The sequence below is a fragment of the Convolutriloba macropyga genome, chromosome 7 (assembly GCF_964194025.1).
Source record: "Convolutriloba macropyga chromosome 7, txConMacr16.3, whole genome shotgun sequence".
NCBI classification, from domain to species: domain Eukaryota; kingdom Metazoa; phylum Xenacoelomorpha; order Acoela; family Convolutidae; genus Convolutriloba; species Convolutriloba macropyga.
This window is the reverse complement of record NC_134474.1, coordinates 74,229,013-74,256,174: the sequence shown is the minus strand read 5'-3', so window position 1 is coordinate 74,256,174 and position 27,162 is coordinate 74,229,013. Positions and strand designations below refer to the sequence as shown.

The 27,162-nt window shown below is 35.8% G+C and overlaps 1 protein-coding gene and 1 non-coding gene across 4 annotated transcripts in view; both read left to right on the top strand.

Annotated features, from left to right (window-relative positions):
- LOC142343322 (flotillin-1-like) overlaps window positions 1-27,162 on the top strand; it is a 44,900-nt gene that overhangs the window by 11,063 nt on the left and 6,675 nt on the right. For all 3 annotated transcript variants that reach the window (XM_075395156.1, XM_075395154.1, XM_075395155.1), the window contains exons 2-6: window positions 5,241-5,331; window positions 9,145-9,288; window positions 17,584-17,703; window positions 20,653-20,901; window positions 21,243-21,779. In XM_075395156.1, coding sequence (XP_075251271.1) covers window positions 5,241-5,331; window positions 9,145-9,288; window positions 17,584-17,703; window positions 20,653-20,901; window positions 21,243-21,779 — 1,141 coding nt within the window. The remainder of the gene's footprint in view (window positions 1-5,240; window positions 5,332-9,144; window positions 9,289-17,583; window positions 17,704-20,652; window positions 20,902-21,242; window positions 21,780-27,162) is intronic.
- On the top strand, window positions 8,713-8,794 carry Trnas-gcu (transfer RNA serine (anticodon GCU)). Its single transcript has one exon. It is a non-coding gene; the product is annotated as a tRNA-Ser (tRNA).

Below are 27,162 nucleotides of genomic sequence, written 5' to 3'. Positions count from 1 at the left end.
TTTCCTTCCAAAGCTTACTTTATATGTTTAAGAAAGTTATACCTCAAACATATCGGGCATCCAAATTTGCGCTTTTGGATCTTAAGAACCACTAGCTCCATGAAGGTCCTGAGCTTCATAAAGAATATAACGAACAGTTTCTTCATTTTGTGGTAAGTCAGCAATTTTGTCATCTTGGTTGCCCTCTAGCGGAAGTTCAATATCCTTACGGTACTTTGGGCACTTCCGCTTAGGGTTGGCCTGCACGGATACTTGCGACCCTGTAGGCTCATCATCTTTAAGATGTAGCTCTGTGAACTGGAGATATTTTATCTTGCTGTCATCGTGAACCCCCAATTGCTAAATCCATTATTTTGTTCAAATACGCTTCCTGTGACTGAAGTCTATAGATTCCAGTTTGAGGGTCGTCATACCATACAGCACATTTTGTTCTAAGTTTATCGCCAACTGAGACAATTTTTGCAAAGTATTGAAATTTTCTGACCATCCTTTGCAATCGACTTAAACTGAAGAAAACGTGCGATTAATTGGAAAAGAATGAAGTGTCAGTCTTTTGACGAAAGGATCAGACTAATGCTGATTAGATTGGATATAATAAAGTTCTCAAGGTAATGTGATTTCTATTAGACTGAAATGAAGGAAATTTGTTTGTTTTTTTTTATAATTGCAGTGAGAGAACCACTGATTTAAGGAAAACGAGCTTTGTTCGACACAACTTTATGGCGAAACAAAGTGACATCTTTCATCCCGAACGCTGTTCAAATGGAATAATTTGATAGTCTTTGTCATTTGAATTGTCATAGTTTCTTCCGTTGATGCAACTGTTTCTGAAATGAGATTAAAAGATAACACTTTTTTGGGAGCATATTTACACAGCAGTTTAGGGGAAATGACTGACATCCAGAGCATTCAATAAGTTTATTTCTTGCATGACGAAATTAACAATGAATTTGTCTCATTTGCTTTACTGATGTTTCTAAATAATTGAAATATACCAGGGTGTCCAACAGGGAAATGTGCTTGAATCTTCACTTTTCGATTTTTACGAAAATGGTTTGAGTAATGACAGCAAAAGCAACGTTGCCCATTAAGCAGATTTTACCTTATTTTCCACTTCCGACGCAGATCTTGACCTAACGAACAAAAACCTCAAAGAGTCTCTTGAAAGAGTCTGCTACTTTGATAATAGAAATAGTTTACTTTGGAACATTGGAACACATCAAAAATAGTTTTTATTGTGTGTTGCAAAGATCTGAAAAAATATTTAACCAACACATGCTCTATAGCTGTTAAAAGGGGATAATTGACAATGAAAAGTGCATTGAAATACTCACGAAATTTTCTTAATAAAGAAAACCTTGACTACAGAGAGTAAGTGAAAATCTGTTGCGAAAAGAGACCTTTGAAAAAAAAAGTTTATGCAGTCAAGAACTGTTCCCCATTTTCACTTATTCTCTGCAGTCAAGATTCCTTTATTAGCATGTGTTGTGAGCATGTGTTGTCTAACTAATTTTGCCAGATTCAATAAAGTCTGTTTTTGATATGTTTCATTGTAGGCTATTTCTATCAAAGTAGCAGGATCTTTCAATAAACTCTCTGAAGTTTTTCTTCGTAAGGTCAAAATTTGTATAGTAAATGGAGACTAAGGTAGCCTCTGCGTATTGGGCAACGTTGCTTTGCTGACATTACTGAAACCATTGGCGTAAATATCAAAAAGTGAAGATCAAGCACAATTCCCTGGGGGACACCCTGTTATATTTCAATAATTTAGAAACATCAGTAAAGCAAATGAGACAAAATCATTGTCAATTTTTGATCGTACAGTTTCTGTGATAAAAATAAGAGCGGCTTGTTCTGAAGGATATGAATTCAAACTACCTCGTTGATAGAACTCAAATGTGAAGTTAATTGGCTCAAAGTAAGGTTTTCAGAAATCACTGTAGAGCGCGCTTGTAACAGAGTATGGTCTATAGTTTTAGGATTGTCTGCTTCCCCTTTAAAAATTGGAAACAAGAATGCTTTTCAAAGTTCCAGTGGAAACGTTTTTTGGTCCAAACTCTGATTGCACCATCTTCCAGTGCCCAGGCTGGAATTATTGAAAGTCCAAGGGGTTCGTTTTATTCAAGTCATTGGAAAACAGTATGTAGTGCTCCGTAACAAATTTAAAAATTACCTTTCTTGTGTTTCTTACTTTATTTCATATTTCTCCAAAATTGATATTTTTGTATTTTCTTAGAGTTATCGCCCAGTTTCGAAAGAAAATCGATTTTTAAAGAGATTGACTTTTTAGGATCCCTAGTATAATCACTGAGGGAGTTTTTAAAGCAGCCAATTTTTATCCTTCCGATCTTTAGCAGCCTCATATTTTCGCGTGTCGTTAATGGTTTTCATTTTTTGGTCCTTTGTTGATCTATTGAACAATTCTGCAATGAATTTTTGTAATATGAGATAACTTGAGTTTTTCTTTCCGTATTATAAAGTTAGGTGGCGTGCAACTAAGTACGGCTTTGTATGTTTTTAACAAGTTGTTCAAACATGGATTCTGGATCATCAAAAGTGTAGAACATTGGCCAGGATAATTGCAATAGATAATAATGAAACTTTTGAAAATCTTTGTCTTATCAGTTTCGTTTTTCAACGGACTTTGTTTCCTTTCTGTTGTTTTAGCCATTTTGAATCGCAAAATGGTCTCCTCTAACGCCCGACTCAATGGTATGATATTGCGTCTCTTTGCTTCAACAATCAGTACTGATGAAATCAATGAGACTGTCGTTTTTATGTGGGAATAGCCTGTTTCAAGGCTAAGTTGTATGACTTTCAAATTGTATGAACGATGCTTTCTTTCTTTGAGGTATTCAATAGAAGAAAATCTAAGAAATAAGTTTCATTTTGCTTGCTGTTTGATATATTTTAATAGCCAAGGGGTCTAGAGAAGGGCTACTGAGCCTTTTCGGTGGATTTTACGCTTATCCAACTACAAATGTGTCCTCCTTACTGGTCTTGCATTCAATCCAAATATTTTCAAAATTTACCTCTTTTAATGATAAACTGCGTTTTAGCGTGGGATTGAAAACTCAGGTAATAGAAAGATAACACCTCCGATTTGCCTGTCATTTTTGACATGGCGATCTGCTCAGAAACATTTGAACCTTTTGTTGTTGAATTTCCGTATATGTGATCATCTTCGAAGGTCAGCAAGGTCTCACTATGTCGGTAGATGGTATTTGGCCAAATGCCCAAGATTAAGCATTGATTTCTAAGCTATACTACGTCAGTTTAAATGACGGAATTTAATGTTCTTTGAGAATAATTTAAATCATTGTTCGGTATTTGCTTGGCATGTGTCGCCTGGGTTCTTCATTTTTTGTAGTGTTCTTGTTAGTTCTAAGTTATCACTTCCCTGAATATTATCTCTAGAGAATGTATAATTTATAAATTTATCAATTAACCTTTCATGGAGAGGAACAGCTGCAATTTTTGCTCGGAAGTTATTGCTTAGATTTTTTGCGTGACTTATAGCCCTAACTACCATCAGAAGGAAAAACGTTTCAAATTTTGGAGACCATGAGTTGATAAATAACTTTCAAACTTCATTTACGCAGCTTTGTCATTATTATGGCTGATAGTGTTAGTGCCTCGCTTTTTGATGGCGTTCAACATTGACATCACTATAATTCCATTTGTTGTTTTTATTGTTGGTGACAGTTTGGCTGTTGTTAATTTCGAATTGTTTTATTTGATATTTCGACTGCTTTTTGAACTCATAAAATTTCCTGTTCAAAAAAGGCACTAATACAAAGAGCAGCTGATTTTTAACAATGGGATTTTAATTTTTTTATTAGATCGAGATTGTTATGCTATAGTACATTATAGTTGCCGTCATTAAAAATTGTAACCAGTTGGTTGAGAGGAAGCAAATTTAGTTCGAATGCTCATAATTGTCGAATATTTTACGCATCAGTTGATTGAACTCTTTATGATAAGTTTGCTTCATTTTCAGGCATTTTCGTAGTGAAAGGATCTCACGAACTCTCAGCGTATCAGGATCAAGTTAATCGCAGCAACCTGCAAATAAAAAATCAGCAAAAATGTCGCCCGCATTTTTGTTTGACTTTATCGCATATTACTTCATCTTGAGTATTTAGAAACGTTATTTTTTTCTTATATACTATTAAAGACCTCAATTTTCTTTCAGATTTTGCGACCTCGATATTCGCCTGTGCTATATGATTGAGTTTTAATACCCATTGTTGAATTACCCAAATATTCAATAGGAAAGTAAAACTCGTTTCAATTCTTAGCGCATATGAATGCAAAGCTTGGCGGAAGTTGTGCTCCGCATAGAAAGTGGTCTATCCTCTCATTAACTTTTTTCGAAAGTTTTTAGAGAAGAGATGACAAGAAAAGTGTATGGAACAAAAAAGTTTACTCTCTCACAATTCATTAAACAACTACCGCCTATTTCTAACGGTTCTTAACTTTTCTAATTCTCTGAATTTGAAGGAATTAGTGTTCAAAAAGCTAACCCATGCTTTTTGGTAATTTTTTCGAAATTGCTATCAAAATTATTTTCTTGTGAAGATCATTACTAGCGAAGCAAGGTTAAAATTCAATATATAAGTAATCAGATCAGAAAATAATAAGTACTCTGTTGATTAAAAATTAAATCTTGAGTGAAAAACTAATTTTACTAATGTTTTACTTAGTGAAAAATTTAACTCAGCCATTCTAATTTTCTTTATTTGAATCTGCTTTATTCTCAAGTGACTAACATCTAGCAGTTTTAAGATATGTATTTTCTTATCGATCATATCCTAATTGGATATTATACTTTTGAGTACATAAGATCCAACGATGCTGTAAATGGTCAGAAATGTGAAAACATTTTAGCCTCAATTTTTTTAGAGCCTCGAAAATTTCAAGTCTCTTCAAGGATCGATTCACAATTTTTCACGAACTTTTTAATGGTACCACTTTTGTATCTTTCTGCAAAAGATATCGATGGACCAAATTTGAGTGTCTTCCAGCCCTCGATTAAAATTGGAGGTTGGAACAAAAAAATACCCCAATATAGAAATGTCTGGCGACGTAAGCATGTTGATGAGTCTTCGCTTTTAATTAGATATCGGTAGGCAATTGAAAAGGTTAAATGACTCCCGTCATTAAATCCGTTATCGTCCTTTAAATTAAGCTGAATTTTGAGCAGATCGGTTTTGTGGTAGATGAGCTTTGTGTTTTAGGCTCTCTTTGAACACGATGACCTTCCAAGTAGAGACTGGCAATGTGTACACAAAGAAGGGAGTCGAGATATCTGTCACCGGCATAGCTCAGGTGAGTCCTTCCGTAACCAATAACAAAGGAAGAGGCCCTATTTGTATCTGTGGCATTTCAATATAATTAGTGATACAGACCAGCAGAATAAAAAAGAACTAGTTTGTGTTGATATAAGATTTAAGTCCGCTCAGATTAATAATGTCTTAATTGAAATAGTGATAGTGATGCTTTTATTGTTCTCATCGTGGGTTTTTTTTTACTCGAACGGTATTGGTTTTCCGTAGGTGTTTTACTGGTATTTGTACAGGCAGGGTTTTGCTTTAACAGCAAAAACGATGGAAACTGCTATTATTGGTCTCATAGTTGTTTTTATAATTCAGTTTGGGCGCTGTCTTTGTAAAACTGGAAGAAGATTATCGGCTGTGCGTCTTTTTGATAATTTTGTTCGAGTGTATTTTAAACAGTAAATTCAGCAGGTTAGAAGTGTTAAGATGAAATTGCTGAGCAGAATTAACGAGCAGAGCGGGAAGAGAGAGAGAGAGAGAGAGAGAGAGAGAGAAAGAAAGAGAAAGAGAAGAGAGAGAGAGAGAGAGAGAGAGAGAGAGAGAGCTTTATGGTTCATGTGTCAATTTTGAGAGAAAGAAAGAGCGAGATAAATAGACGTAAAAAAGTTTTCGCTGGATGACAAAACATTTTTAATAGTCGCCCTCCGCTTCTCAACGGCAATTATTTAGGCGCTTTCCTTTTTCTGCAATTCAAACATTTTGAATTCTATCTGGGGCCCTGTTTTTTGAAGATCTGTTCTCACATTTTCATGATTTTTGATATCAATTTGAAGCGATGGAAGTGGATCAAAAAAGAGTGGTTTAACGGCGTGTAATTTTTCCTTCGACTTCTAAATTCTTGCACTCATTGAATTACTCGATGTGGTGAATATAGTCAAAGAGGTCAAAAGAGCAAAATATACAAGCGGGATAAACCGATAAAGACCGATCATTAATTTATAGTGCATTAGATTATCAAAGTTCATTAGAGCGGTTGCTGCCTGGAATTTTATTATTAAACTTCATACCATTCAGTTTAGAAGCTGCATTCAGTATAACGTTAGGATCTAACTGAAACTGCAAAAGTTAGAAAACTTTTGGACTCAGAAGCAAATTCTGTCTTTTTTTCAATTCTTTTTTACAATTCAAAGAATTTGAATTGTATTGGTGCGCTGTCTTTTTTTAATATCTGTTCACGCTTTTTTCGGCCTTTTCCGTCAGAGAAGTCAAATTAGAGTGGTGATGTCACACTGAAATAGTAAAGGCAGCGAAAAATCGAAGAGGTTTGGGGGGTGCGTTTTTTTTAATTTGGCGGTTTTTGAGATAGATTTTTTTCAGGAGCGTCAATTTGACATCTGTTTTCAGAGTTTCCTCTCCTTCAGTGCTTTCAAGACGATACATATGTGTTCTAATGGTGCCTATTTGCCTTTGCTTGAATTCATTAAGAGGCAGCTAAAACTTTTATTACTTTGCCTCTGTCTGTTGTCGAAAAAATATTAGTGAATTTTAGATTTTGTACTTTTTTAAAGAATTATCTGTTGTCCTATCAATTAGTATCATCAATGACAGGTCTGGTTGGTTTCTCATCAGGCACTGAAGAACCTAATTAATGGCGCGATTGAATAGCTAGTGATCTTCTTGACTTTGGCACTACTTTTTCTCTAAAATTTTAAGTGAATTTTGAGTTCTGCAATATTTATTGTATTTTTTGAAGTCTTATCAATTAATCTCATTGGGGACAGGTCTATGATGCAGCTAATGGGGTTAGGTTTATCGATTTAATCGTTTTTGGTTTTTGTTCAAAGCTAGTGCTTTCTATGACTTTGACAATAATTGTTGTCAATAATTATAGAATTTTTGAGTTTTGCGAGTTCTTCTTTTCAACTTTGTCGTCTTAACTCTTAGTCTCATTATTGACAGATCTCATTGGCGGCTAAAAAGGCTCTAATTAAAGCAACTCGTTTCCGTTCATAGCTATTGCTTTTGTGACTTATACGCTCGTTCCTTTTTGAAATAAAATCTTAGTGATATTTTTTTAGTTTTGCTAGTGTCTGTTGTACTTATTGCTGTCTTATCACTTAGTCTGAATGACGACGGGTCTCAACGGTGTTCATTGAGGACTCAATTAATTGATGTAATTGTATATTTCAGTAACTGTTGCGTTCTGTGACTTTTATTATGTGTTTTCAAAAAGTTTCAGCGATCTTTATTGCAATTTTTGGTTATTTGTCTTAGCATTTAAAATTATTAGTTAGAGGACTCATCGACATTTAATGACAGGTGGCTAATGAGAAAAAGAGGATTATTGTTGGCAGTTTGAGTTCATAGCAGTTGTTTGCTGATATTAATCCTGTCTTTTCAAAAAATAAAACTTTAATTTTTAGTCTTGCTTGTTTTCGTTTTTCTGGTGTTGTTTTTTTGCTTAGTCTCATTACTAACTGCCCTCATTTGCCTTTTTTTAGTGGAGTTAGTGATTGTCAGGTCATAATTTAATACAATACTTTGAATTTTTTTTCAGGACTTGTTTCAGGGCTATGTTTTTTCTGTTTCAATCTTGATGTGCGTCAAGCGGGTCTTCGGGGTCAACGGTGGCTTTTTTCGAGTAATCTGCCGGGCAAAAGCGGCAATTTGCCGGGCGACAGCCCCATGAAATTATCCCCCCATTATGGAATGATTACCATGGGGGGGGGGGGGAGATTCCAATAGGCGTAGAGTTTGACGAACTGCCAAGAATCTTGCAAAGTTTACTTTTGTCTTGCAAGATCTTACAAGGAGCCTTGTGGTCTCGGTTGGGGTAATAAATGACTTAAGATCTCTTGGTAAAGTAAGTCTTCCGTCATTTTGGGGCTTATTGTTTTTTTTGAGTTTCAAACTGTGATATAGTAGTTAGTGAACTTTTTGTTTAAAATTATACCTACTGTGTTTTCGGTGGTAAAAATTTGAGAGAAGTTTCCGTATAAGACGGGTGGTAGCATTATGTGCAAAAAACCGATTACGAAGTCTCGTTATTGTTTTTCCAATGAGTTGTCTGATTTACAGCAATTTTCCAATTGTATCGTGTTGAGGTTTCAGTTCAAGATTACTTATCTATTTTCTTTCTATAAATTTAAGATGATTTTGAGGATTTTTCAGTACGAACCTCGACTAAAACCCAAAGAGATGGATAATTATGTTTTGAATAATCATAAGGCTGGTCACGGCAGGTAACAACTTGCAAACATCCATTTTTTGAAAACATCAATTAATACATATTTTAGATGCGGTCGTCTGAATTAGCGAATATCGCAATGCAAAGAAGACTCGTTGTAGTGATGTGAATGCATTCCAATGTTACAGTTTGAATTGTATACAAACAAAAGCTGAATATCTTAATATTTGTCTTGTAACGTTAGAAGACAGGGTGGCCGAGTGGTTAAGGCGTTGGACTGCTAATCCAATACGGTCTCCGTGCGTGGGTTCGAATCCCATCTCTGTCGAATCTTTTTGCGTTTTATTCAACATATTCATTTAAGCAGTCTCAATTGGTGTTTCAAGTGTTACTTGGAAGTGTTTGAAATAATAAAAATATTATAGCCCCTAATCGGATCCCCTCCGTTTAAGCCCCCCCCCCCCCCTCCAGTACATTATGCGCCCCTGGTTATAATTGAACACAAACGGAAAAGATCGTAATGGAGCTGAATCTGTAGTCCCATGAACTACCCTAATATCATGCGGCGGGGCTATAATGAGAAACTCCTTTATTTTTCGGGTTGCCAATATAACAGGGAAAGCGAGTTGTTAGTGTTGTTATATCGTGGTGAGGTAATGCTCAATGGATGTGTTTTAGCTGAAGATAGATGGCCAGAATGAAGAGATGTTGGCCAAGGCCTGTCAGCAGTTCCTGGGCAAGAGGGAGAGGGAGATCCACGCCATCGCTCTCCAGACACTCTCGGGACACCAGAGGGCTATCATGGGCAACCTCACTGTTGAGGTCAGTGTCGCAGGCAGTCTGAATGAAACTGATTCATTCTACTTATAAGTGGAGTATTTGTTATAGAACTACCGGATCTATTCTGTTTTGTGCTCTATAACAACATATACTTTGTAACTGGGGGGGGGGGGGGGGGGGGGGGGGGGTATCAGAATAGATCCGAACTACCACTATCTTAAAATTATGAGAAAAAAAGGTACTTAATTGCATTTTGTTACAGTTACTTGATTCACGCTTTTATTAGTTTTCATGTGGCGGTACAACTGACTTCGAAAATGTGCACTGACTCCAACACAATTTGCGTACGGGTTGTTTAATTTTGAGGAACCTATACTGTTTTGGCTCTCCCTTGGCTAGCCAGGTGTTCATAAAAATGAATGTTTTTAAGTCAATCGGTAGAAACGGCGGGTCTTTTCCTATTCCCTCAGCTTAGTGGTGATTTCTCAAGTGACTTTTTCACACACTTCTTGATTTTTGAGTGATTTCAACTGCTCTCACTCCGAAATAAAATTTGTTCAAACAAATCAGGTTGTTAGAGATACGATGACAAGTCCCTGATAGCCGAGTGGTTAATCGCTCTGTCGAGGTGAAGGAATCGGTCTCCGAGGTCGGGGTTTGAACCCCTACCTTGAAGTCATTGCACCCATAAAGAAAAAATAACGCCCCCTGTCACTCGAGAACAATTTTTCCTATGTTAGTCGGTTTATGTTTTGGTTGTTTTGCTGTGTAACTGCTGCTTTTGGGTCTAAGTCTATACCTTTTGTCTTCCTAATCAAAAATTTGGTTGTTTTTATCCACCTTTTGACTTTATGACCTATTTTGAAACGAAAATTTGAATAACTATCTCTGTTTGCTAATATGTTGGTACATGTCATCCACCATAGTCGTTTTATTGACCAACTGGAAGTTAATTGATAATTATCTCTCTTTTTTTTTGAAGAATAAATTGTTTTGTTAATATCTGTCATTGAACTAAAAATAGTTGTCAAAAATTTCAAATTTTGAGACAAAACGTTTGAATAAACCTCAATTTAGTTGTAACTGAGAGCGTTTAAACATGATTTTTTACGGTAAATTTTGAAATATAGCAACTGGTCTTAACAGATATTCTAATTGTCATATTTCGATCGTAGAATTGAGATAGTTTAGCGCCAGTTGAATCGGCCGTAAAATCGAATATAGAGAAGAAAAGTCTCCAACCGTTCCAACCCCGTAATGCATAGTACAAGGACGCTTGATGATGATGATGATGACCAAAGCGTTCCAGTGAATTTCCGTTTGTATGTGTTCAGTTTGTTTTTGCTTGAAAACTTCAAATATTTCAAATAATAAGCGAGATCAACAGTTTCCGTTTCACAATATGACTTCCAAAAAATGATTTAAAAACACAAAATAGTTGTTTTGGCAAAATTTTGTTTTTCCGGAAACAGAAAGTTGACAAATGAGACAATAAAAAAAAACTACTGATGGTTTCATTTGTGAGAATTTAATTTTCTCAAATTTGACTGCAGTCCCACCTGAATGCTATAAAATCTTGATCGAATTAAATTTATCTATTTTGTAAAAATTTGTTCATTAGAGAATTTACTATATTTTGTGAATCAAATGAAACTTCAGACCAAATTAGAAGACCGTTTGACTCTTACAAAAAAATTAGACTGTCCTTAATTCTTCTAGTTACTTTTGTTCAAGTGTTTTTAATCCCAACGTCGGAATCGTGGTCAACGGTGGCTAATTTACTGCAGTTTATCGGCTATGTTTTGTGAGAAATAACTGAAACACATGCACTTTATAAAATGCCAAATTTTGGAATGTGTGAAGTCAGAATGCCAGAAGTTACTGTATAAACAGACAGAAGTTGATTACTTCCATGAATTTTTGTCATTTTGAAACAAGCTTCTTTCGCGGTTTACATCTCTAACGGCTACGTACCGCAGAAGTTCTCATGGACTTAGTCCTTAAGCGGAGTCACACAACCTATACTTGTTAAAGCTGCTAAGAAGCTGTAAGCTGAGCGGAACTATATTACGGTGCTCGAAGAGGAGTATTGGTTTTCTATAATTTGTTTTGTTTTGCAGGAAGCAGATTTGTACATGCGGCATTTTGACCTAAAAGAGAAAGTGAGAAAAGCTGTCACGGTTAACAGATTTTTGCTGAGCAAGAGAAGTTTTTTGATCATGCGCTGCGTTCAGGGAATGACTTTGGGACTTTGAAAAATGTTTTTGAGAGAATGATGCTCATAGATAACCATTTTAGCCGTTTTATCGTCCATTTGCCTATTTTTTTTTGTTATTAATAGCCGTCGCCAGCCTCTCAACGGCTATTATTTAGGCGCTCTTAATTGTTTTTCAATTTGCTTTACTTTTTGATCACGTTTTTCGTTTCACATAAGTCACGATTTTAACGCTTGACTTCTGACTTACCTCTTTGACTATTTCAACTGAGTGAATTTTAAATCTTTTCAATCACTGAATTACACAATGTTGTGAACACAGTCAAAGTCAAGATAAAAATCAAAAGAAATGGGATAAACCAGTAAAGCGCGGCCATTAAGTCATAGTGCATTAGGTTATCGAAATTCATTAGAGCGATTGCTAACTGACATTTGTATCAAGTATAATAGCTTCAATTTAGAAGCTCAGTTAAGTTCAGGCTACGAATCTAACTGAAACTGGACCCCAAATTAAAACACTTTTTTAACACTGAAAAAACTGGTTCAATTTCTATCTCTTTTCCTGTTTTAATCCCAACGTGCATCCAGCGCGTCAAAGGCTGCTATTTTGCAACAATTTGCCGGCTATGTTTTGGTAGAAATAATTTTGTAGAAGTAATTTGTGAGCGATGTCGCACTAATGTTTAGGTTTCTGAAATTGTTACCATAAAGTTTTACAGAGCCTAGTTACCCGTTTCAAATATAAAACGGACACGTATTTCTCTATTTTTTCGTTAATTTGTTTTCATTATTTTCTTCCTTTTTATCCTTGAGTGTTTTCTCTTACTTTTGACAATTCTTACTTTTGGCAACTTACTTTTTGCAATTCATGCATTGAGCACCTGTTTTTATGTGACGTCTTTTTTGTTTTATAAAATTGTACACACACTAATCCGATTTGGTGGTTTTCGTCCCACTTTTCGTTATTTTTGTTTTTTGCGTTCATTGATAGATTTTTTCTTCTATGAACAACAAGGAGTATAATTTCGTGTTATTGAAAATTGAGAGTTATTAAATTAAGTGAAATGTTTGAAATTCGTGGAAAATTTGTTCCTTAATTACGGTTTCAGCAATATGTTGACAATTTTTTTGCAATGTTTTTCTTTTCGAATCTCGTTTTTCACTTTTGTTTCAACAGAAGGATGACTATGTAGTGTTTTTGAGCCATGATTGCCAAATAAAGAAATGCACATATTTGTATATTTTTTCCACTTCATTCTCAATTTTTTGTCACAGATTTTGGTATTTGTCATTCTAGCATTCTCCTACTATTATAGTTTTATTTTTGTTTTTTAATTGTTAAACACTTAATTGATTTTAGCTTTTTTGGAGTTTTCTATGTGAGCGAGCCAAGAAACCGGAAGTTCAGGGAGTGAACAAAGTTTGAAAAAGCTTTTCTGTGATCAAATTCGAAGAACGGTGAACAGAGAGAGTGGATAATTTTTTTGCTCCTACCTTCTTTTGAAACAGAGCGAGAATTTTAGGTGTAAAAAATTTTTGCTTGAGCGATTGAATTTTTTGTTCACGCGCTTCTTTTTGAATTTTTTTTGGCTTTAAGCTTTATTTAGTCTATCAGGTTATTGTAGACCATAATAATTATATTCTGTTTTGATATTTCCCAGGGATAATTGTGATATCTCCCAGGTATTATTGTGTTTAATAACGGAAATAACGCTATATTAAAGGTTTTTCAACGTTTTTAGTTTTTTTGGTTATCTTCGGCTCATTATTGTATCGTTTTATATAATTTATTGGCAACAAAATCAAGACTGATGCCTGTAGGTTTTGTCTACTACAAAATATACATTTTTTTTGCACCAAGTTGTCTTTATTTTATGAAATTCGACGAAATAAATTTGATAAAATTTTCCTCATTTTTTTAAATTTCCGGTTTCTTTCACAATTTTTTCTACAATTTTTTCTTACATAAGTTTTTATTGAATTAAGGTCGAAGGAACTCATATGTGTAATTAAGGTCCCTCATAAAAAGTTTGCTGTGGAATGAATTTTAAACAGCTTTTAATGACTTGTTGACTTCAAAACTTAAGTTTAGTTTGAACTAAATTAAGGTCACAGGAACTCATATGTGTAATTAAGGTCCCTAATAAAAAAGACTGCTACGGGTTGAATTTTAACCAGCTTTTTGAATTTGTCGCTGATTGTTTTTTACATAGATTTTCGAGCTGCGTCGATTTTTTTTCAAATTAGACCTGTATCTGTAACTGTCTATTATATAGCACGCAAGTCTATTTCGCAGCTATTCCGGCAATGTACCGGCTATGTTTCATCGTGGGGTGACCATCTTGGAGTTGACTCTCTAGATTATGCATTTCAAAATTGAATCAAAAAGGAGGCTCGGTAATGTGCCTACGCACATAATGTTCCGACCCTACTCATCCTTATTCTTGACTTAATTGGCTACCAAATGACGAAGAGATAGAAAACTTTCAAAAACATACATATCGTTGAATAAACAACCAATGGAATACAACAATGTCTGGCTAGAGGGCCGATAAAAGGTTTTGATAATAGGACTACTAGAAAAGGCGATAATAAAAATCAAACAACAAACATTATTTGCTATCAAAACTCGATGTCTAATAAAAAAAAACATAAATCAAACTCGCATATGATAAAACCTAAACAAAACAGTTTAACCTATACTTCATTAGAAAAGATATAGGACCTTTCCTCAATGCGGTTGTTTAACAGGTGGACAAAGAATTGCGAAGTTCACAAATACGTTTCACTTTTAGAAAACGTTTAATTTCAGTTTTTGGTCATTAGATTTCAACTGAATTCGCTAAAATGTTCATTTATATCTCCATAAGAAGCAATTTGGAGAAGTCAATTCCATGTACAATTGCCCAAAATTTGAAAGCACATGGAACCTACGGTTACTATAAATTAAAAGGAAAATACTTTATTACAATAATCATAGGTCCCATTGGCCTTCAAATTTGCGAAATTGAACATTGGATGGACTTTTCTGAATTGCTTCCTATGGAGATATAAATTTTAGAAACAAATGAGATTTAAATGAGATATATAAAGATCTCAAACATTTTATGAAATCTCGTAGAAACAGCAGTAACAAAGCCGGGAATTAAATTTTTGAAGCTGCAACCGTTATTAGAATTTAATTATAGCTCACTGAAAGCGTGCTGTGACCTGTGTTTTCAGAGACTGAGCTACAAATCGACGAAAAACTATTTGAAAAATTGAGGGAGCTCAAAAACCCAAATATGTTTTTGAAAACAAATATTGTCAAAAGTTATAACAAAAATTGCAAAAAAATCGATGACTTAATTTTCAACGCCTCAGGAAGCCAATTGGACCTGTTAATAATGAGATTAAGGGACCCCACAAAATAAATACAGAAAGACGCCAAAACTTCAAACAATTTTACGCCATCACACTGTTCAAGGCAATATAATTTTGAGATGTTACCTGCAAAAACTCTGAATTATCACGTCTTCCTCATCTTAACATCGACCAGTCTTCCTTATAAAACGACTACGTGGACATGACATTAAGAAACCCAAAAAATGAACAGTATAGAAATCTCGAAAACTTTTTACGAAACAAAATGGGCGAAGCAATCAGTCACAACATATAACCAAGCGCGAAAAAATGTTTGAATCAACCAAAATAATTGAGACTTCTAATTAGTGAGATTCAGTTACATGGTGCCGAAAATTGAATCAAACAGGAGACAGTTGAAAAAAATCTTTTGAGAGTCGTTGAAACAGACAGTTATAAACTGAAATCTTTAACTAGGTTGAATTATGCGTCCTGGGGAAGCGTATAATTTGACAAGGAAACAAAATGAACTCATAGGATATGCAATTATTCTCAAAAATAAAAAAAAAGAATTGAAAACGCATAGTATCAAAACAAAAGAACCTTTAGTTGAATATAATTTTGTTACCGACATTAATTTATAACTCACAGGAAACCCAGTTCCGACTGTTTTCATTGAAACTGCGCCCGAAGATGGGAGAATTTAGCGACAAAGTTCAAAAATTCACCGATATTTTCTTAAAACAAATAATTCAACATCAGAACATTCATAAGATAACCATTGTAAGAGTTCTCTAAGTTGATTTAATCCTCCTAAAAAGCCAACCTGATCTTTGATTGGGAACACTAAGTCATTGGGCCACGAAAAGTATAACAAATGAAAGCAAAACTCAAGTCAGTAAAATATTTACAAATACAATTGGTCAGAGCCATAAAAACCACGAGCTTAACTCTGAATCCATAATGTAATCTCGTTGGGACTCGTTTATTTCAAATAGTGTGTGTTATTAATTGAGCCTTTTTTGAATTTCTTGTCAGTAATTTACATAAAAAACATTTTCATAGCGGAAATATTTTGATAAAAAGGTTGCGCCCCATTAAAATCTTAAAAATTGTTTATCGTAAGGATCCATGGTGAGATCAAGATGAGCCGAGATTTTGCTGCGCGTCTAACAAAACACTCAATTGTTCCAATGATTGCGAAAAAGATCAATTTTCAAATTTTTTCATTTTGTCAAAAATAAATAATGCATTTTGCAGAATTATCTGTTTAAATTTTCAAAAAGCTGACAAAATTATATTTCCAGAAGACTCCTTAAGCCAGCAGGAGTACTCATCTCTTTTTTGAGCTGAGGAAGAATATGGCCGGAGATTTAAGGTGTCTAATTCCAGCAAATTTAAAGCACGTGGCCCAAAAAAGCAAATTTGGTTCCGTTTTTGACAGTCTAATTTTTGAAAAATATAGCATAAGTTTGAGCCAGAAATTTCGAATCGAATAATTCAGCAACCCTCATCTATCTTTAGAGATAAAACCATTAACACGACAGTTTACAATTTTAACATATTTTAGCAAAATTGACAAAATTGTGGTCAAAAATAGTGAAAATGTGAATGAAAACAGCTGAATTACGTCTAATATTCACCAACACTGTAAACTGATAACTCCCTAAAAAACGCAAATTGAAAAAAATCTTTAATCCCCTTTTCTACGCTGGACGGGCTTTCTAGTGATATCACTCACAACTCTCTACGATGATTATATCGATCGGCCAAAATTGTCTGAACAAAAAAACCCATTTGAGTATATAGTTCCTCCTCCACTTAAATGGGTCGGAACAATAATTGTGACCAAGTAGTTATCATTAATTAATTATTGATATATAAAAATGTATATTGCGGGGTTATTTGAGTCAAATTTGTTTATTGTGCAGGCTCGGAATTCAGGGTTCTTCTCTTTCGCATAATATTTAGTTTTTAGCTAAGAATTTGACCTGATTGACTTGCCACCATAGCCGCTTTCTAGGAATTAATGGAACTGTAACTTGTTTACGTTTACAGCCTCTGATTGGTTTGTAGCCGCCATTTTATTAGCTCATTCCGAACTTTTAATTCATGAATGCCATGTATTGACTGATTATCATACCGAAGGTACTATGTTACCTGGCTTAATATAATAAACTGGCTTCAGTCGTGTTGGATCTGCGTGAAGTAAGTCAAAGAGAGATGTGACGAAATGAAGAAATAACTTTCAAGCAACCACTAATAAGAATTGATATCTGATTTGCGACAGCAAAAATAGACTTAAAGTTTATATCATTCTCATGTGCCAGAATGTGAACCATTGAAGGTTGTTTTGTTGTTCATTACCAAATGTTTGTAATGCATTGTTTAAGCTTATCTTTAATCACAAATGGCGCTGTGTTGATTTTGTAAAACTAGCTACCGATTATGAAAAATTCATTTTACTTTGGAAGTTTTTCAGGCAGTCTAATTATAATTAAATCAATATGCTACTGTTGGCATAGAGAACGGTAAATGTTGATGGTAACTTACCGAAATCAAAACTTTCATCACGAAATTGGCGATGTAATTAGGGAGTCATGTTTGTGTCATGAAAGGCGTTAAAACCTGACTTGGTCCGATTTCTCCTGCAGTGCCAAGACATCCGATGGACTGTCTTTAAGCATTTTCTAGAAACACATGGCTAGAGTTCATGTGACGACAGCTTCTGTGACGATGAGTGCGTTTGATAGCTTCTGTAAGTGTACTGTGTTGTATAGGAGATCTACCAGGACAGGGAGAGTTTCAACAAGCAGGTGTTCGAGACTGCCTCGGCTGACTTGGCCTCAATGGGCATGGTCGTCATCTCGTACACTATACACGAGATACACGATGGAGTGGTAAGTGTTACCATATACTAAAAAGAAGAATTCTTGCAATGTGAAACAAGGCTTCGATACACCTTGTAAAGGCATGCAAGATCTTGATACACATACAAAGATCCTGGTATGAAAACATCAAAAATTGTAAGAACTCTGTATAAAGATCATACACAGATTTGCATACCAACTATTGGCAGGTGTTGCAACCTCTAGAAATTTGAGCTTGATTCAAAAACCGACAACTGAAAACCAGGAAATTGACGTTAGTCGGTTATGTTTTATTGTTCACATGCTGCATTTTGACATTGATTTTCTGTTTTTTTTTGTTCTCTTTTATCTGACTTTTTTTTGGAAATGGTTTTCCCAATTCACTCATAGTCCGTTTTTGGTCTAGTTTTTTGTTTAGTCTGTGAAAATTCTTTGAGGTCAGCACTTGTCCTGCTATGTTTTTTTTTAATTCGTCGTCTCCTTCGATGATTCTTGCAACCATTGACCTTTTTCGTTTTCAGTGACTGCTACTGCTTTGCAGTTAAAATTTGTGTGCGTAACGACGTCGTTTGTTCTGCTTTTAGATCAATTGCGTGACTTACCTCACTCAACAAAATGAATTTTGTACTCATTTAATGAACTTTAAGTTTCATGAACATTCACTAGTTAAAGATCAAGAGTACATCTAATTTGTGCCAAACGTATATGCCCTAATTCTTGAGTTATCTTGTTAATTGCTCTTGAACATAGTTCATAGCAATTATTGTAAACGTGTATGTCTTTTTTATGCAAAATTTTCGCTTGACAATTTTGACTTTTCGAGTGACTTTTACGCCCTTGACTTTTTGCATTTCGCGTGATCTAAAATTCCCTCTCAATCACAATTTCAAGCAGCTGAACTCATTTGGCGGCAATTTAATACTAAAAGCCAAATGAAAAGTGCGCCGAAACTGGTGTCATTTTTTACTTTAAATCTTAATAGTTGTATATATTAACCTCTAATGTGGTTATTTGAAGTCCACTGCAGAACTTTTTAGTCCCATTTAGCCCCCCCCCCCCCCCGAAGCAGACGGCAATTGATTAGAGCTCCCACTAGTCGTTCAAGAGCAATTCTTCCGACGTTTAGTCGGTTGTTTTTTTTAGTAGTTTCAATTTCGTGGAAGGCCACAAGCGTGTCGCCGCTATTTTCCGGCAATCTGCCGTGTATGTTCCATACCAACAGGGAATCGATATGAGTTTCCTTGCTTTAATATGATTTTTGCTTGCAAGTTTTGAGATGCTTTCTGTCGAGTTCCGTATCAGTGGTTCACTTTTAAGGAAAATCACATATAAGTCACTTTAACTTTTCCCTCCTTTTTCTTATATCTGAAATAGGTGGGGTTAGATAAGAGTAGTTTTATTGCACGACTCTTTGAGTTGTTTCCTGCATTCTACCGGCTATGTTTTCTAATGCAGCATTTTCGCTTGATTGTTTTTCGAATTTTCGAGTGAGTTTTGCGCCCTTGAATTTCTAAGTTTACTGTGATCTAAAGTTCTCTCTCATTAACCTTTTCAAGCTGCTTAACTCGATTGGCGGCATTTTAAAACTAAAAGTCAAATGATAAGTGCGCCGAATCTGGTGCAATTTTTTAACTTTAAATCTTTAAGTGTTATATTAACCTCAAATGAGGTTATTTGAAGCCCCATACTGAATTTTTGTCCCAATCAGGCTACACCCGCCTCCCCGACTGATGCAGGATGCAGTTGACTAGAATTAGAGCTCTCACTATTCATTCATGAGCAATTCTTCCGACGTTAGTTGATTATGTTTGTTCATTCTTTCATTCAAATTCTACTGAATTGCCTGCCTGACGTCATTTTTCACTCTAGTGGAGAGAGTGTTCTTCTTCATTCGTGTGATTAAGTTTTTGATCGCACGTGATTTGCACAATCTCAAATTGAATTTTCTTTACTCCAGTGAGTGTGTAATGATGAGCTCAAGTGTGTGTGTGTGTGCGTGTGTGTGTTTGCGCGTGTGTGTGTGTGTGTGTGTGTGTGTGTGTGTGTGTGTGTGTGCTAGGCCCTGAATCTTAAAATGAGACCGCATGAGACAGGAGCATGCATAGCAACGAAATCCAATCAAAAGAGATTGGACTTTTACATCGTTTTTTACAACATTCAATTTTTATCATTGTTTTCAATTGCTCTCTTTTAGCAATTATATTAGTCCTGTGGTCTTTTTATGCGATTTTTTGCTTTACTGATTTCTCGTCTGACCCATTTGACTTTTCGTCTTCAAAAACGGGGAAACAGGTAACGCTGTGAGGCATTAAGTTTTCTTAGAGCCTTACGCCTAAACTTATGAATGCAATTCAACCAAAAATGGCTTGGAGACAATGTGATCGTGTGAAGGGCGGTTCTTGATTTTGAAAGTTTGACGAAGTCACCCCCACTCAATCACCCACTTGTTGGTTTGGAAAATCTTGTTGGTTTGGTCATGCCTTGCTGAAGCTTCAAAAAAAAACGCTGAATGCACTATTTTGCGATACTATATAATTCGCTTTTCACTGCTATCTTCATGGAAATCATCAAATTGAAATTGTAATATTTTTTGCAAAATGTGTAATTTGTTATTTCTCCCGTTTGCAAAAGATTTTGAAATGGGATCTCTTACTTGCAAACCCGGTGTGCTAAGAAATTTTTTACCAACTGGTCTTAAACGTTCTCGAACATGGGCATCTCTTATAGGCTATCTTCTGTTTCTTTCTTGTTCTTCAAGATTTTATCTCGCTTGCCAAGTATGCGTAGAACGTGCAAAATATACATTAGGCTGTTTTCTCTCAATTTTCAAACATTAAACAGAAAACTAAACATGCAATATACACTAAAAAAGGCAAATAGTCTTACTGTAATATGCTTTCACAAAAATTGATTGGCTGTTTCGGAATTTCAACATACGTTGAGGAAAGCAGCTTTGATATTGAGACTTTGAGTGTTTAGGGATACCTAAAAGCTCTTGGCAAAAGTCGAACTGAAGAAGTGCGTCGAGACGCGAGAATCGGTGAGGCTCAGGCCAAAATGGAGTCTGGCATCAAGGAAGCAGAAGCTACTCAGGAGAAGGAACAGGCGAGGTACTTCAATGAGGAGAAAATGGCAGAGTCTAAGAGGACATACGAGATAGAGCAGGCCAAGTACAATGAGAAGATTTACATACAACAGGCACAGGCAGACTTGGCTTACGATTTACAGGTAATCTTACAAATTTTGAAGCCAGCCTTTCATTTTGAATTAAATAGCAAGTTTTCGGTAGTAAAACCACGGAAAATACGTGGCCTTGAGATCATTTTAATAAACAAATTATGTTATAAAAAGATGCCGGCAACGTTGCGGTATTTTCCGGAGATTATGAATTTTTGTTCAAATGTTTAGACTAAATGACAAAATATTCAGAATTAAGTGCTTTCTTCAATTGAAATAGTGAAATTTTGTTTGGTTGTTCATAATTGTTTAATATCTTTAATTCATAAGAGCGCTTACAAAGAGTTCAGTTTCTAGAATACTTGCCAGGTCAACGTTTCATTGCATTGCAGGCAGCCATTCAGAGACAGAAAATCGTTGCTGAGGAGACGAAGATTAAAGAGATTGAGAGGGCACAACAGATTGCAATTCAAGAGCAGGAGATCCTCAGAAGGCAGAAAGAACTGAACGCTAAGGTCAAACAACCTGCCTTGGCTGAGAAGTACAAGAAGGAACAGCTTGCTATTGGCCAGGCCACAATGATTCAAAACGAAGCTGAAGCCGAGTCCATGGCCATTAAACTGAAAGGAGAAGCAGAAGCATCAGCTGTAAATGCAAAAGCCAAAGCAGAAGCCGAACAGATGGCATTGAAGGCACAGGCTTGGCAACAGTACCAGGATGCAGCTTTAGTTGATATGGTATTGCAGGCGCTGCCTCAAATGGTAGCAGAAGTGGCCTCACCTCTTACTGAAGGCACTAAAGGCATCAAGTTGGTTGCGACTGGTAGCGATGCCCAGGTTGGCGCAGCTAAACTTACTGGAGAGGTTCTTGACATTGTGGAGAGGCTTCCGAATGTTGTGAACAACATGACTGGAGTCGATTTATCTAAGGTGTGTATTAGCGATCTCATTGACAATAGGGTTTCCAATTTTTTAAATGGTTAGAATTATTGTATGCATGATGTATTTTGCTGTCAAATTAAGTTTAATAATTGCTCTCAAATGAAGTTTGTCGCAATTATTTTAGTCCTGTTGGCCTTCATTTTTAATGCTATTTTTGGTACTATAGAATTTTTGTCTGATGGTGTTATTTCGTCTGACCATTTGACTTTGCGTGGAGGAAGAAGGGATAGACTTGTAAAGCCACGGGGATTGAGAAGCTGAGTAGTTCTCCTGGAGCCTTACCGAAGTTGCCCAGGATACATAAAACCATTTTTTGAGAGGACCAATTTTATGGTGGTTTAGACTCCCCATTGCATCCCCAGCTCCTCCCCCATTCTAGCCCTAACCTTGACAGACTTTGAAATCCCCCACTCCGCTGAACCCCCATTAATGCACTCCTTTGTGCACTATTACCTCCTCTCTAGATGCAATGCTAGACACAAACGAAGCCAACGGCTCGCTCGCCAGTTGTTTGAGAGCAATTAGCCCGACATTAGTCGGTTATGTTAGTAATAATTTGGACTCGTCTTTGACGTTTTAGGAAACATTGGAACGTCTTGAAAAATCGTTTTTAAAGTGATATCTTTGTTGCTGTTCAATTCAGTTTGTTGCAATTATTTAGGTCGTGTTGGTCTTTGTTTTGTTAATTGCCCTCGAACGAAGATTAGAGCAATTAGTGTCAACATATTTGTCGTTTTCATGCAAAATTTTTGCTTGCCCGTTGTGATCTTTCTAGTGACTTTATGTCCTTGACGTTTCGTGGGATCTCAATTTCTCTCATTTACAATTTTAAGCGGTTTATATCAAGTCACGGCAGTTTACTAATAAACGTCAAATGAAAAAAGCGTCATTGTTGGTCCCAACTTCAATTTTTATTTGTGGTTTTTCTCCTCAAATGACGTTATTTGAAGCCGTTTAGGGAACATCTTACTCTGCATAATCCAGGCTGCCTCCTCCTTCAACGTCTCTCCGTTGGAGGCTGAAATACTTTTATAGCTGCGCCTCGCTTTATGGTGCCACTATTAGATTTTACGATTCGCGAGGCATTATGACGATCTTTGGTTTTTAATCAGTCAATTGTCAGAGTGATATGATATTAGTCATCGTGCTTCCTGAAATGTCCCTGTCAATCTTTTTGACGATTTCAACTCTTACTTTTTAAGCATTGTTTTTTGGAATTTTTTTGTTTTTTTTTCGGATCTTTTGTCTAACAATTGTTCGTTTCTAAAATTTTCGGATCATTTTTAGGCGTATACAAATGAGTCTATTTTGTCATTTTGATTTTCAAGCAAGTGGCGTTTGACTTTGCGTGGAGGAAGGTGGGATAGACTTGTAAAGCCCCGAGGGGACGAAGCTGAGTAGTTCTATAGCCTTACCGAAGTTGTCCAGGAGACATAAAACCATTTTATGAGAGGACCAGTTTTCTGGTGGTTTAGACTCCCCAATGCATCCCCAGCTCCTCCCCCATTCGAGTCATAACCTCGACAGCATATGAAATCCCCCACTCCGCTCAGCCTCCATTAATGCACTGCTTTTTGTACTATTACCTCCTCTCTAGATGCAATGCTAGAAACAAACGAAGCCAACAGCTCGCTCGTCAGTTGTTTGAGAGCAATTCGCCCCATATTAGTCTGTTTTGTTAATAATTGGGACTCGTCCTTGACGTTTTAGGAAACATTGGAACGGCGTCAAAAGATGTGACGAAAAAGTGACATCTTTGTTTCTCTTCAATATAGTTTAGAGCAATTAGTGTCAACATGTTTGTCTATCTCATGCAAAATTTTTGCTTGCCCGTTTTGATTTTTCTAGCGACTTTACTTACTTGACATTTCGCGGGATCTCAATTTCTCTCATTCAAAATTTTAATCAGTTTATATCAAGTCGCGGCAGTTTACTAATAAAGTTCAAATGAAAAAAGCGTCGACATTGGTGCCAACTTTTACTTCAATTGTTATTTGGATTTGTTAATCTCCTCAAATGACGCCATTTGAAACCCTTTAGTGAACATATTAGTCCCCATAATCCAGGCTGCCTCCTTCTACTTCTCTGCATTGGAGGATGCAATAGATTAGATATCCCGCTGGTCTTTCCAGAGCAATTTTTCCTACATCATTGGGTTATATTAGCTTTTGGAGATTGATTTGAACAGTTTCTTGAATGATTTTGCCATGTTTCTTGGTTTCTCCGAGCTCATAAGAAGCCATTCACAATTGCAAGAACAATCTTAAGTTTTGGCCAAACTGATTACTTGGGAATTCAATGTCATCTATTAAGATATCTGGATAGCTTTTGAACATACGACTTATAATCAGCGTTTTTGATATTCAAAGCATTTTCAAGTTTTTCAATGTCCATTATACAGGTTTATGTTACTTTATTTGGCTTTATGTTACTTTTACTATGTTACTTTACCGTTTTTTTTCCAGAACATTCTTTGGATTTTCCTTCTTGAGTGACTTTTTCACAAGTGACTCCTTGATTTTTGCGTTACCTAGCTTTTTTTCTTTTTCAGAAACTAAGTAGGTGCAAAACACGAGCGATCGTAAGATAAGCTAGTAGAAGGCCCTGTTAGCCGTGTGGTTGATGCTAAGGTTTGAGACCCTCCTTTGTCGGAATTCTTGCACCCATACAGGGTACAGCCCCATCTGCAATTAAATTGCACAGCCTGTCGTTCGAGAGCAGTTTGTCAGACGTTAGTCAGTTCATGTTTATAGCTGCGCCTCGCTATATGGTGCCACTATTAGGTTTTACGATTCGCGGGTTGTTACGATCTTCGGTTTTTTAAGCAGTCAAGTGTCAGTGTGATATGTCAACGTGGCTCCTAAAACTTCCCGGTCAATCTTTGTGGCGATTTTAACTCTTGCTTTTTAAGCATTGTTTTTTGGAATCCTTTTTTTTGTTTTTTCTCGCATCTTTTGTCTAGCAACTGCTCGTTTTTAAAGTGTTCGGATCGTTTTTAGGCGTTTTTTAGACGTATACAAATGAGTCTATTTCTTGATTTTGATTAAACGTGGCTCCTAAAACTTTCCGGTCAATCTTTGTGGCGATTTTAACTCTTACTTTTCGAGCATTGTTTTCTGGAATCCGTTTTTTTCTCACATCTTTTGTCTAGCAATTGTTCGGGTCATTTTTAGGCGTTCGCATCATTTTAGCGTCAGTTTTTGGATCATTTTAGTCGTTTTTAGACGTATACAAATTAGTCTTCTTTGTCATTTCGATTTTCAAGCAAGCGGTTGTGATATTCCTAAGTACTGATACGTTTAGCTTGTAATCTTATATGGGTCTCTGGAATATCTTTCTCCTTTTGCGGTATGAATTTTTTGAAACTATCTTAGTATCTGTTGAATATACTGGTAGTTGAAAAGTTTTTGAACGTGGTATATTTCACATTTTGATTACTGTTCTTCATTTCATTTTCCTCAGTTTTATAATACCTTAATGAAATGAAAAATGTTTCAAGAGAATATTTTTATGTGGTTATTTATTTTTGCGTTAGGCCTTATTTACAGTTCACTTCAAGGTCTTACTGTTAAGTTTAGGCTTTACTTTTGCTCACTGCGAAGTGTTCCTGCTACGTTTGTGTTTCTTTCGCCGTTTGACTTTTTTATTTTGTTCACTCGGAACAGCTGAAAAATTTATAGATGTTTATAGTGTTCTTGATCTTAACGGCATCTGCGTGTGCGGCATCCCTCTTCTCTCTCTCTCTCTCTATGGCAAGAGTTTTTGAGTCATTTGCGTGAGCAGATTTTGATAGTGATTTACTTAACTCCGACAAAATGACATCTGACTTTTAAACTTAATTTAATTAAAATCAGTTTGACGTCATTTAAAATTAGTGTAATGAAAGACACTTACAATAACGTTTCCGAGGAATGAGATGGAACGAGGAATATCAATTTATCGCTGATGGTTATAATTGTTTTCTAAGTTGTGTCGATGGTTCAACTTTTTGTATCTTTTCCTATCTATATTTTTTTAATCTTTTCTATCGTTTGTATCTACACATTTTTGTAGCTTTTTTGATCTATTTTCTTAATCTATTTTCTCCGTCAATCAAGTAGCTGTAATATTTTTGTCAAGCAAACAGCTGTGAAGTACTGGCACGTTTATCTTGTAATCTGATATGGGTCTCTTGACCTCTTTCAGTTGGAAGGTTGACTTTCAATCGATTTTTCCCCTTTACGAGATCTAAATTGCTCTCTCATTCATGATTTCGGAACAGCGGAACTAAAGTGTTGGCGGTTTACTCCTAAAAGTCGAATGAAAAGAGCCACAATTGGTTTCAGTTTACAATCCAAGAATTGTAACTTTTTTGTCAGCTGTTTTTACACATTTTTTAAGACTTTGATCTTTCGAAGGGGGATAAGCAAGTAAAGCCCAGTGGGCATTAAATTGCATTAGAGGCCCTTTAGTTGTCCCTCAAGTGCTTAGATTGGTGCAGCTGCTGGGAATGCCTTAAGGTGGACAATTCAGTAAGGAGTTTTTGAACTCAAAATGGTGCAATTTTTCACGTTTTATCATTCTTAATAGCCGCGAAGCGATAGCGGCTATTATCGGGGACATCGATGTTTTACAATTCAAAGAATTTGAATTGTATTGGGGCGCTGTTTTTTTAAAGATCTGTTCACACATTTTCATGATTTTTGAAGTCAAATTGGAGTGGTGATTCTGGTCACGCCGAAACAGGAAATGGAGCGAAAAAGCGAGTGGTTTTGCGACGTGATTTTTTTTCGCCCTAATTTTAAAGTAGAGTGAAAAAATGGTGTTTGAACAAAAATTCGGTTTCTCGGTAGTGGTTTTCTGTTCACATGCGGCATTTTTTAAAAATGGTTTTCTCAATTCACTCATAGTCCATTCTTGGTCTAGTTTTTCTGTTTAGTGAATGAAAATTCTTTGAATTGTACGTCAGGACGCGTCATGCTATGTTTTTTTAATTCGTTGTATCCGTTATGATTCTTATGACCTCACTTCTTGGAATCGACTTTTTCAATTCCTTCAGTGACTTCTACTGCTTTGCAGTTAAAATTTGTGTGCGTGACTTCATTTCTGCTTTTAGGTCAATTGCGTGACTTACTTCAATTAAAAAAAATGACTTCTGAATTCACTTATGGAACTCTAACTTTTATGAACATTTACTAGTTAAAGATCAATAGTGAGCATCTAAGGAGTGCCAAACTTTTATGCTCTAATTCTTGAGCATTAGTTTTTGATTTCGAATATCAATTTTTAAAAAGCTTTATAGGGGCTTTTTCCTTATGTGTCATAAGACTGACACTCCGAATCTAACCCAAAAAGTCTAGTGATCTATTATAGGACTGGTGGTCGGTCTGTC